The 11,598-nt window shown below is 36.9% G+C and overlaps 2 protein-coding genes across 2 annotated transcripts; both read right to left on the reverse strand.

Moving 5' to 3' along the window:
• Positions 1–40: 40 nt before the first annotated feature.
• Positions 41–8,420, reverse strand: LOC311301914 (calcium-independent phospholipase A2-gamma-like). Its single transcript, XM_084427325.1, has 10 exons — positions 8,279–8,420; positions 4,099–5,544; positions 3,171–3,320; positions 2,912–3,069; positions 2,587–2,681; positions 1,771–1,942; positions 1,624–1,681; positions 1,347–1,541; positions 1,073–1,268; positions 41–643 (listed from the first exon to the last, which is right to left on the reverse strand). The coding sequence occupies exons 2-10, from the start codon at positions 5,389–5,391 to the stop codon at positions 381–383; spliced, it is 2,580 nt and encodes an 859-aa protein (XP_084283451.1). The 5' UTR covers positions 5,392–5,544; positions 8,279–8,420; the 3' UTR covers positions 41–380.
• Positions 8,393–11,249, reverse strand: LOC311301915 (uncharacterized protein). The gene is made up of 4 exons (XM_084427326.1): positions 10,800–11,249; positions 10,586–10,612; positions 9,138–9,296; positions 8,393–8,959 (listed from the first exon to the last, which is right to left on the reverse strand). Exons 1-4 carry the CDS (start codon positions 10,920–10,922, stop codon positions 8,768–8,770), a joined length of 501 nt encoding a protein of 166 aa, XP_084283452.1. The 5' UTR covers positions 10,923–11,249; the 3' UTR covers positions 8,393–8,767.
• Between the last annotated feature and the right edge of the window lie 349 nt (positions 11,250–11,598).

The following is an 11,598-nucleotide window of genomic DNA, read 5'->3' on the forward strand; positions in this document are numbered from 1 at the left end:
TCATCTTATTGAAATATAAAATAAACTAATGAATAGAAGTAGTGTGTCCTTTAGTTTGATCATTTAATTACATAAACCTCTGAAAAATGTAAAACAGAAATAAATACATCAGTCTATAAATATTGACATTCATACAGAATTTACATATGTAATCTGCTTTCATGGCAGAGGTGCTCAGTACATTCCTTCTAACATGGCTGTGTACACGGCGGCATATTTGTACATGAAATACTGATTTGATTTGTAACTTCTCTAACAATGATTTGTAACTTGTCAAACTAAAACATGGCCCTTCAAAATAAAATTTGTGATGCACATGTAAGTAGTTTTAAATTTTAATACATTCAGCTGATTACTGGTCAGCACTGTGTAAAGTCCACTCAAGCCCAGCGTTGCTGCAGCTCCCACGCTTTCCCACCGATCCAGTCCCGTGTTTTCCATATTGCTGTGCGCTCTGCCATCAGCACATCACACAGAAGTTCCAGTTTGGGTCGGTTCCGGTCCAAGTACAGCTGTGTGTCTTTCTGCAGCTGTTGAAGCACTTCAGGCCTGCTTTCATCCAGTGTCACGTTTGAGCTCAGCATCGGGTTAAAGCGAAAATACACGTTCGGTGATAAGAGGTCATCCAACAGAGTGTGAACACCTAAACAATATATCCAAATGATTTTTTTTTAAAGTGAAGGGCATTTGCAAGTGTGTACAAAAGAGCACCATGTTGACTGGCTAAATGTAAGTAGTCTGGAAAATACATATTTCTTAGCTTTATTTGTATAATTACAAATAATTATTCCAGGATTTAAATGTACATTTATTCAGTTAACAGATGCTTTTATCCAAATTAACTAAATAATTGTAAATTGTGTATTATGCACAATTAATGATTGAACATTAATTCTCTGTAGTATTAATAACTGTGAAAAATATCCTCATAGTGGTACTCCACACAAAATAGAACTTTTTAAATTATTAAATAATTGTAAATTGTGTATTTAGCACAAATAATAAGTGTAAAATGATTGTATGTAATATAAATAACTGTACAATTACTCAATGATAGTGGTATCAGACTAACCCTCAGTATCAGTGGCACTGTAGATCAGGTTGCTGATTTTGGCTCTCAGACTAGTGGAGGTTGCAGGCCCTCTTCTAGCGTTGTCATAGCGTCCCGTTCCCAGTGACAGCACACACTGGAAGTGCTGATTGGGCCACAGCAATCGGCTTTCATGGACGGCCAGAGCACAGGGGTTATTGAGGATAAGACCACCATCCTGGAGAAAACAAATGGGAAAAGGTCTGGATACAAGTATATTTTGGTCCTGAAATGGACTAAAATTGACTGTTCTGACCTGGTGTATGTCACCGTGGAGAGGGAACTCCTGGAAATACCCCGGAGCAGCAGATGAGGCGCGGACAGCCTGCCACAGCCGGTACCCTGATCCTCCGGAATAGCGGCTCAATCTTCCTGGAGTATGGTTATAGTTGCGGAAGATAAATGCTTTCGGACTTTTCCCCCAGTTCACTACGGCACTTACAGCAGACACCTGTGTAAGAAGAGATCAGCAGTCAGGATATCATGAAAATCTGGATTTTAAAAGTAAGTTTGAAAAAGACTTTTAGATGCACCTTTGGGCTCAGCTCATCTCTTGCTGTTTTAATTAAAATCTCCTCCCCCATCTTCTCCCTATGTTGAACATATGGGAATAGTTAAGATAGCATTGCAGGCATTAATATAGTATAGTTTTCTACTTCCACTGAGTGTTTAAATCCAACCTTAAAATCTTCTCCCATGTTTCTGTGTTGTAGTAGGAGTGTGTCCAGCCCATCTTCACTGTACCAACCAGGGGGTTTTGTCGAAAAACGTCTGTCCCAAAACGATGATACATCTCTTCACATTCATCTAAAGAGATATGAGCTAGACCCAACATGAAAGCCAAAACTGCTCCTGTACATCAAACACAGAGATAAAAAAAGATGTGATAATAATATTGCCATGTAATAATACACATAATTATAGAGTATAGTCAGTATTTACTTTATATGTACACTGCTGGTCAAAGGTTTGAGGTCAGTGTGCTCACCAAGGCGGCATTTATTTAATCAAAAAAGTAAATGTAAATGTAAAAATATGTCACAATATTAGTTTTTATTTGAATATATTTTATAATGTCATTTATTCCTGTGATGTCAAAACTGAGTTTTCAGCATCATTACTCCAGTCTTCAGTGTCATATGATCCTTCAGAAATCATTCTAATATGAGGATTTGATGCTCAAGAAACATTTCAGATTATTATCAATGTTAAAAAAAGTTGTGCTGCTTAATATTTTAATGGAAACCGTGATAAAAAACAATTTCAAGACTCTTTGAGGAGGTTTAAAAACAAGCATTAATTTGAATTATAAATCTTTTGTAACATTATAAATATATATTTACTGTCACTTTTGATCAGTTTAATGCTGAATAAAAGTCCTTGTCCTTGCTGAATAAAAGTATTAATAAAAAAATAAAAAAACCCTTTTGATTGGTTGTGTAAATACTGTATGTTCTGTGTTACTTTGAGAATAAAGGCTTGTCGTGCATTTTTACCTGTACTGACTCCACATATATAGTCAAAAAGTTGATACACTCGCTTTCCTGTTTGAGCCTCCAGCTGTTTTAGTACTTGTAGTGGAACTAACCCTCTGTAATGCAAGAAACAGTTGTAAGTAAAAGCCATCTTGGCATAAACATAAACAAATTTCTCTATACGAGTGACAAAAATAATTGCCATTAATAATTGTTATATTCCATAAAATTGCAAACAGATGTTATTATCTCTACAAAGCTTTTTTGGAAGACACATTGGATCATATTTATCTAGTTTTACAGACAAAAACTGTAGAGCATGTTGACTAAATGTGGTGTTTCCTACTTGGTTCCTCCTCCATCAATGGAAAGCACTCTGACCCCACAACCTTTGACTGGATCCACATAGCCAATCAGAGCAAGAGTCTCCCTAATGGCTTCTTGAAGTTTTTCGTCCATCCAAAAGATCCGGCGTCGTCTAAGGAGATGCAGTGCTGCTTTTTCCTGGATTTCATCAAAGAAATGAATTGAAAAATCTAAATTTCTACAGTTACATATAGTGTTCTATCTTTGGTTTGAATGGATTTGAGTCTTGTATTGTATACCTGCCACACCACAGCCTTGCATGCTGGGTGCTGAATGAGGTGAGTGTTCAGTTCCTCCACACAAGAAGTGATGGATGACGGTACACTAGCCTCTTCCAGTCTGTTCAGTAGAACTCTTGTCATCTCATCTGCCTTCCTCCTCCTAAAAACCTAGAAAACAGCTTTCCTGCTATATTCAATCCATTTCATTGACTAGATAGTGTAGAAAACAAAAGCTTTCACACAGGATATACTAAATAATGTGTAGTATATTTGCTTTAAAACAATTTTCACTCAGAAATTGCAAGTAAATTTCTGAAATTATTACAAAGAAACAGCAAGTAACACATTGAAGTAAACATGACATTTTAAAATACAAAAAAATAGTATTTTCTTGTAAAACGTACTTTTATGTCTTTTTTATTTACAACTTTGAAAAAAACATTTTGACAAATGCAAAGGGGTGCACCGATATTAAAATGTATATGATTTGATAAGCTGAAAATTATTTCATGTCATCGCTGATACCCGATAATAAAATTCTATACTATTTTGTCTAAATGAGTTAAGAATACATCACTAAAAATCAATCATTTTAAATGCTACAAGTGAATTTTTTTAAACAATACATGGCATTTTTCATAATTTAGAGATTAGCTACAATTACATTTAACAGTGTTATTAAATTATTAATGTTTTTAAAGATTAACTTTAAATGAGAGTTAGTAACTTTTTTTTTTTTTTTTAATAGAAGAAATCAGCATGAACAATTTACATGTACATGGTACATGTATCCTGCATCCATGGCATATAGACTACTGAAAAAACTACAACAGTAGTCCTATATGTTTTCACACAAAGCCAAAGAACATATGAAACTCACATGAGTCTCAAATGCTTGAGTACAGGTGTTTGATTAAATTATGATTTCTGGTCCTGCAAGACTCACCATTTTATCCAGCATTTCCTCTGGGCTCCTTGTTACAGTTGCATGGTCACTACGCCTTTTAGAGCCCATTCCCAGGTAGCTGCCCACAAATCCAGGTAAAGTTGAGGGTTTCAACAGGCACTCAAAGAAGGGCACTGGTTTTTCCTGGCTCACCATGTCCTCAGATGAACCTCTGTAACGTTCTTCTGTGTGTAGCTCTCTACCCACCTCCTCATTCTCTGAAGCTGCAGATCCGTTGAAGTACCGATTAATGTGGTTGGCCATGTAAGTGTAATTTTCCCCAAAGTGTGTGGCGAGGCTGCTCATGTGGAACAAGCCCGGGGATTTAGGCTGAAGAAGTGAAGTAGGGTCTTTAGTTTTGTTTAGAGGGTCCAGTGAGACTGAAGTCTTTGACAACTGATGATCAACATGTGGTGATTCCTCAACAGTATCTGCTACTTTTGCCCCAAAGTATCGATTGATGTGACTGGCAAAATGAAGGTATCCTTCTTCCCAGGAACTAGATACATTCTTATCAATCTCTGGTCTTGTACCCAAACTAATGTTTTGCTGTGTTTGCTCATTTTCCCAACAAAGAACACTTTTGTTACCCATAACTCTTCGCTTTCTGCTTCTAGACCTTCTGAAGCCATCATCTGGTGATACCTCCACATGGTTTTGCTCAGCTGGATTTCGAGAGAATACAGAGTTAATGTGATTGGCCACATAGTTGTAAGTCTCCCCAAATCTGTTTGCCAAGGAGCTGATGTGGAACAGCTGTAGTCCAGGATAGGCCGAGGTCAAGGGTTGATCTGAGGATGTTTGATGGACCTGCTCAATAGAAGGCGTCCCCATAAATGTTCTGGACTCTCCAGAGCGTCTCTCTCTCTGAACTCGTCTCTGAGTTCTGGTAAATGGTTCCTGCACTGGAGATATCAACTCAATCTGCCCATAATCTATCACAGAGACCCGTTTCTGCTTAAAGTACAAGTTAATGTGTTGGGAGAGACGATTAAAAGACTCTCCTAATCTCAGTCCAAGTAAGTGCAGCCGAAAAGTAGCCCGGCTGTTCTGGTAAACTCCAATGGGTGCTTCTGCTTTGAATGTCTCTCTACTGGAGGTTGAGTATAAATGGTACATCTGAAGGCCCAATCCATTCTCATATTTCATATTACGGCTAACTGCTCCAAAAAGTCTCTTAGTTTTTATTGATCTATGTGATTTGAGAGGAATTCTCCTTGCTGACTGAGGTGAGGAGCCGATACTCCTGACAAGGTGAGACACATTACTGATGTTTGTAAGGAGATACTTCATCTTGCACAGTTACTAGAGCTGCCTTGACCCCAGGTAAGTGACCTGTGTTTTGTCAAGATATCAACCCATCAATGAAGTGCCTACAGTGTCCAAGCAGATGATCTGAATGAGGACCGGATGAGCTTTGGCAACAGAATCAGAATCATGGAATGTCTGGAATGAAATATAATAAAGGAAACAAAAACATATAATAAAAATATTTAATCATATGATCTGTTCTTGTGGTGCATATTTAAGAACAAAGTCAGTCTAAAACTATAAAGATCAAAATAATGTTTAATAATTTAATCTATAGTGTTGATTTATGTTTGGACGCCCCCTCCTGGTCAATTATGGAGGTCAAATATATATATAAAAAGAAAAAAGTGATGTACATATGTACAGATTGCGATTAGTACCTAGGTATTACCCAGTTATTGTAATAACTATAATATGTATGGTAGGTACACGGGGGACAGGACTGTAAAATAAAGTGCTACCAAAACTGCATATGCATATTTCATGGGTATGTGTGTTAAAGTGTGTTTTTGTTTCACATTATCACTGAGGGCGAAGTTACTTCAAAGACTCAAGCCATACATTTCCCACCTTGAATGTACTCTGGTATGTCAGATATGACAAGAAGGTGTGCATGTAACACAAAAACTGCTAAAAAATATGTATAGTAAAAACACAAGCACATTGAATTGAGTGCAAACACTGAAATAATTGAGGTAATTTATTTAAATGTTTTACTGTATTATTTTAAATATTAATACTTACCATTTTAAATATGACTCATGTTAATAATTTTCTTAGATGGCCAGCCAAGCAAACAAACAGCATGTAATGACTTACTAATTGATGTAGCTATTAAAATTACCAACTCTCAATGTCGTCAGTACGATCTTCTAAGGTTATAAAGGGTACATCTGGTTTGAATGATATCTCCATCAATGGTCTGGTTACCACTATCTCTGATCATAAGCTTATTACACTTGATTTTACATTAATTTCTCCAACTAAATGCATTGACAATATAACCATCTCTTATCGTAAGATCAATGTTATTAATGCTAATACGTTTGCTGCATCTATTGCTTCGTCTGCTATTTCTGATGTTTCTAAGATATTTGATTTGTACCATTCTGCTATCACTGACGTTTTAGATGAGCATGTACCAATTAGGACTAGGTCTGTTCCCCGTCCCACTCCTCGTCGTGGTTTAATGCTGAGGTACATGCTATGAAAACAAGAGGCAGACAACTTGAATGCCTCTTTAGGAAGACTAGGGTTAATAAAGGCCTTCTGAAGCGAAGCGATGTGTTTGTGTAAGAAAAATATCCATATTTAAAACTTTATAAAGTAAAATAACTAGCCCCAGGTGAAAAAGACGTACTGTTAAATGTATTAAAAATGCATTATACTCAAGTACATTTTAATGCATTTAATAGTGCGTCTTTTTCACCTGGGGCTTCCAGCCAAACGAACATACGGATTCCACTTACGCCTTAAGCACAACTTACGCAACTTGTGACGCCAGAAGTAGCGTAGTGCGTCATGGTGTAAATATCAGCAGTACGTCGCATTACTCGCATAAGTTGCGCTTTACACTTAAGTGGAATCCGTATGTTTGTTTGGCCAGAAGCTAGTTATTTTACTTTATAAAGTTTTAAATATGGATATTTTTCTTACATAAACGCATCGCTTCACTTGAGAAGGCCTTTATTAACCCCCCAGAGCTGTGTGGAGCACTTTTATGATGGATGGATGCACTTTTATGGACTTCAAAACAGAAATGGCCATTCACTGCCATTATAAAGCTTGGAAGAGCCAGGACATTTTTTTTATGTAACTCCCGAAATTCGTGTGAAAGAATGTCATATACACCTAAGATGACTTGAGGGTGAGTAAATCATGGGCTAATTTTCCTTTTTGGGTGAACTATCCCTTTAAGCCTTTAATTCAACAACCTCCTTAAGGGGTTTTTGCAGAGTGAATGTTATATACAAGCAATTCTGTGAATAAGACCAGGCTAACTATAATCAGAACTGTGAAATCGGACACCAAAGTGTCAACTGTATAGGTGAGAGCAGCAGCCTGTTTAGTACTTCCATGAACCTCCAGTACATATTTATCTGTCACGTGACAGACAGAAGAGAACTGCCACTTGTCTTTGTTGTGATCTGAGGACTGGCACAGGCCTTTGCGTCATGATGTGTACATTCAGTTCCACATGTCAATTTCCACGTGCTTAGACTTGGTCACACGGAATCAACAAGTCCTCTATTTAAAATGAAAGACAGTCACCAATAGACCAAACGACTGCATTCTCTTTTGTAATTTGTTTCATCGCGTAAAACATTAAGAGTTTGTTAATGTTTTGTGACAAGGCTGACCTTTATGTATACTGAGAATTGAAATGCTACACAAAATTTTGCATCTATTCCCAGACCTATATTCATAAATTAGAACTGCACTAATAGTGAAATGAGGAACATTTTCATAATAAATAATATTAAGAAGCAATACATATTTGAATGGGTAACACTTTAAAAGGTTTCATTTGTTAACATTACTTAACTACACAAACAATGAACAATACTTTTACAGCATTTAATTTTAGTTAATGTTTCAACATTTAATAATACATTTAAGATGCATTGTGAACCAACATGAACTGAAATGGTTATTATTATGATTATTCTGTAAATTAAAGGGGCTTCAATGTTTAAAATGTTCAACTTAAGCAATGATTATAACTAGTCATCATAAAAAAAAGCATTTTATATTCACCTAGACAGAAGGTCAAGTTAACTCCAATTCAACAAACCAGACTTAACCTTGAGGGTGACTTGTAAGTCTTGAAGCCCTAAACAAACTAAATATATTTTGTCTTTTGTCCTACCTTTCGCTTTCTCCTCTTCTGCTGAACTTGACTTCAAGGAGAATAATAAATGCTCACTTTCCTTCCAAAACATATATGGCTTGGATTATTTCCTGTGGTGTTTACACTGGTTTCTGTTGTGGTTTTTAATCCCGCCCTACTCAAACCCTATTGGTCGGTTTAAAGAAGTGCTGACCAAACCCCTGGCCATTCCTCATTAAAGCACAATCTGTCCTCCTGCATCCCAACAGTTGATGACTAGTCAGGAGGCATCTAAATTTAGAAAACGCACCATTAAAGTTGTTCTGAGTGTCAACACTCTGACTAATTTATTGTATATACAGATATCACATTGTTTTTTAAAGTTTAAAGATCTTAATAAAAGATCATTTGTTCTGAGTACATTACAGTTACATTCAGACTCTTTTAAATATTAGATGCAAAACAGTTAATGATACATCCATTGGCATGATATTATAGCATGGAGTCCATTTTAAAGTGCTCTGACCCTTATGTCTCTTTTTTAACACAGCGTCCAGTGATGCAGCCCTCTCTGCCGGTCCACTTCAGTCTGTTTCTTGCAAACATCACGTAGGCGCGATCCATTACAGGCCTGATCAGTGGGAGAGAGATGAACCGTCCAAGCCAACCCAAACCCACCGCACTGTACATGACTGTAAAAGCTGGCACACCACGATGAATCTGCCCTCAGGAGAAACAGTAGCATTGAGGGATAATAATCACATATTTGATCAGGTATTGTGAAATGTATTGAAATACAAATATCTGAATACTTCAAAATACTTGCAGAAAAAAACTTTTGAAACACAGTGCTATTGAGATTTTTCACATGATAAAAGTGGAAAACTGATTCACTCACCTTGTTATTCGTATCAATCACTGTCATCTCCTCCATTGCAATCTCATAACTGACTCCATATTTTGTCCCGTCATATTCTGGCAGAGAAATGTCCACAAAATCTACTTTTTCTGCTCTGTTTCTCTGAAGAAACTGAAGAAAGCTAATTTCTTTAACACATAGGGGAGAGTGGGGTGATTTGTGCCAGGGGGGAAGTAGTTCCACCCTTTTTTCTGGAAAACCATAGAAGAAATTGGTCATGTGTCCACATAATTTTGAAAAGCAATCACTTTTACTCGTCCTCCAAAGACGGGAGACACATGGCATGAGAGTTAAGCATATTTTAGTGCAAAAAACTGTTTTTTCCTTTCAAAGTAAAATTTATATGATTAAGGTTTTTTGATTGTAGTGTCTGAACAATTATAGACAAGTTTGAAAACATTTCACACATGTTTTAGTGCTTTAGTAGGCTACACAATGAGTCTATACAGTTAGCATGATGTTAGCTCTTAACTGCTGGATCATGCTAGTTTTTCAAACTTGTGGGTCTGGGGTGATTTGTGCCAAAGGGCCTGGGTTAAGTTGTGCCAGATCCAGACCACCTAGACCAACATTCTCAGAGGGGATAATCTTGAGAAGTGAGGAGATGGGCATGCCTTATCATTGTTTAACTTAGGCCTGCCTGCTATTTGTTTAATTTAGCTAACACTGATTTCAGTTTTGAGTTTGCTCTATGTTATTAAAGAGAAGTTTTATTCCGTTTTTAAGTGGCCTATGTCAGGATGTTTAGAAATTAGCCTAGTCACTTTATTCTTATATGTTACATAATTGACAGACAGCGCTATGTCAACAGGCATCTATTGCCAAAGCCTTTTTGCCTGAAATGATATCACAAATATCATATATTGTGTTGCTATGGTGCTCTAAATGGTTGCTAGGGTGTAGCTTGATAGCTTCACAATGATCCTGAGAGACTGATTGGTCGCCTGAGTAAAATGAGCCCACCCCCTTGTCTCTATGACACTGTGATCCAGAGTTATGTTCAATACAAAATCCATGCAATTGACCATATATAGGAAAAACACATGCTATGGTATTCCAGGGTGACAATAAAAATAAACTTTAAATTAGTAATTTTGTATTGAATTTATCTTGCTTTCATATAGCATTATGGTTCATAACATTAAAATGTTCTGTTTTACTTCAGAAATCACTGGCACAATTTACCCCCAATGTATTCCCCCAAAGGCACAACTTCCCCCGCACCAGGGGCAAGTTGTGCCATGAGACCACTTTTTTCCCAAGAGCTATATTTCGGAAACAATTTATTTCAGATCCAAAGTTATTGTTCTCAGGGATGCACCACATCCTGAAATATATGTACATCCTTAAGTTGAAGGCATTACTGCCATGGCCTCACTTTAAAGTCACTTTGAGTAAAAACTGGCACAACTCACCCCACTCTCCCCTATTGGGCATTCTCCATCATATAGTACCTATGACACAAAATGAACATGATTAGCCTAATACACATGCTTGCTTAGTGATGTCTGGATGGGCAGATCTCTAGGTGTTGGTATATTCATTCATTCACGACTAGAACACGCAGTGACAAGAAATATGTGAGCATGACCTGCAGTAAACTAAGGCCATTGCTAAACTATAGTAAGTGAGTCTTCTCACCCTTACACCGCCAGATGATCCTCGTCCTCTATCTCGAGAGCAGAGCAGTCGCTGTGAACTAATGACACTCGTCCTGGAGCCCACAAAACGTAAAGCTCCAACCAAAGCTATCCTGACAGCCATTTCAGTCTTATAAATGGATTTGAGTGACAGAACGCACCATTTAAAATCCCTTCATGCACTTTATGATTTGACCTGTCCGGATCCGATGACTGTTAGCTGATTCGCTAAAAACTTAACTTACACAACACATACAAGTAACGCGATATTACGATTTTAACAGGATTATTACTATTTTATATTTTTACCGAGTATTTGTAAGCATGTGTTGCAGGAGATAATTTAACATTCATAGCGGCGTAAAGGTTATTGTGGATATTTGATCTTCCACATATCCAACAAACGCCAGTGCACACGTGAGATCATCACAAACAACGTCTGTTCCTTGCTGCTTTTCCAAACTAAAAGTCCCTCACACAACACACTGTACAAATCTAAAACTAAATTTCAGACATTTATACACCAAGACTAAAATGAACCTATGACCTTATCTCACAATTAATAAAATATTTTAAACATTTAGGGGCGATTTCCCAGACAGGGTTTAAATAAAGACAGGAGCATGTATTAATTTAGAATAGTTGTTTATGTCTTAATGGCTTTCTAAAACAGATTAAGTACAGATTAATAAAATCTTAAAATTGTTTGGAATTGAGAAGCTAATCTAAGGAAAACAATGGCAGCAGAAAAATTCAATAAAAAAAGAAAAAATGCACACATTTTTTCATCACAGCTGATG

Source organism: Rutilus rutilus (assembly GCF_951802725.1).
Source record: "Rutilus rutilus genome assembly, chromosome: 13".
NCBI lineage: Eukaryota > Metazoa > Chordata > Actinopteri > Cypriniformes > Leuciscidae > Rutilus > Rutilus rutilus.

Bases quoted from the DNA above. Each gene is read 5' to 3' on its own strand.
- LOC311301914 (XM_084427325.1), bottom strand. From the start codon at position 5,391: ATGAAGTATCTCCTTACAAACATCAGTAATGTGTCTCACCTTGTCAGG. The intron at 1,943-2,586 runs GTAAAAATGCAC...TTTGATGTACAG, and splicing joins TATATGTGGAGTCAGTACAG to GAGCAGTTTTGGCTTTCATG. The intron at 1,542-1,623 runs GTGCATCTAAAA...CTTCTTACACAG, and splicing joins GAGATGAGCTGAGCCCAAAG to GTGTCTGCTGTAAGTGCCGT.
- LOC311301915 (XM_084427326.1), bottom strand. From the start codon at position 10,922: ATGGCTGTCAGGATAGCTTTGGTTGGAGCTTTACGTTTTGTGGGCTCC. The intron at 10,613-10,799 runs GTGAGAAGACTC...TTTGTGTCATAG, and splicing joins GATCATCTGGCGGTGTAAGG to GTACTATATGATGGAGAATG. The intron at 9,297-10,585 runs GGGGAGAGTGGG...CACTCTCCCCTA, and splicing joins ATGATGGAGAATGCCCAATA to TGTGTTAAAGAAATTAGCTT.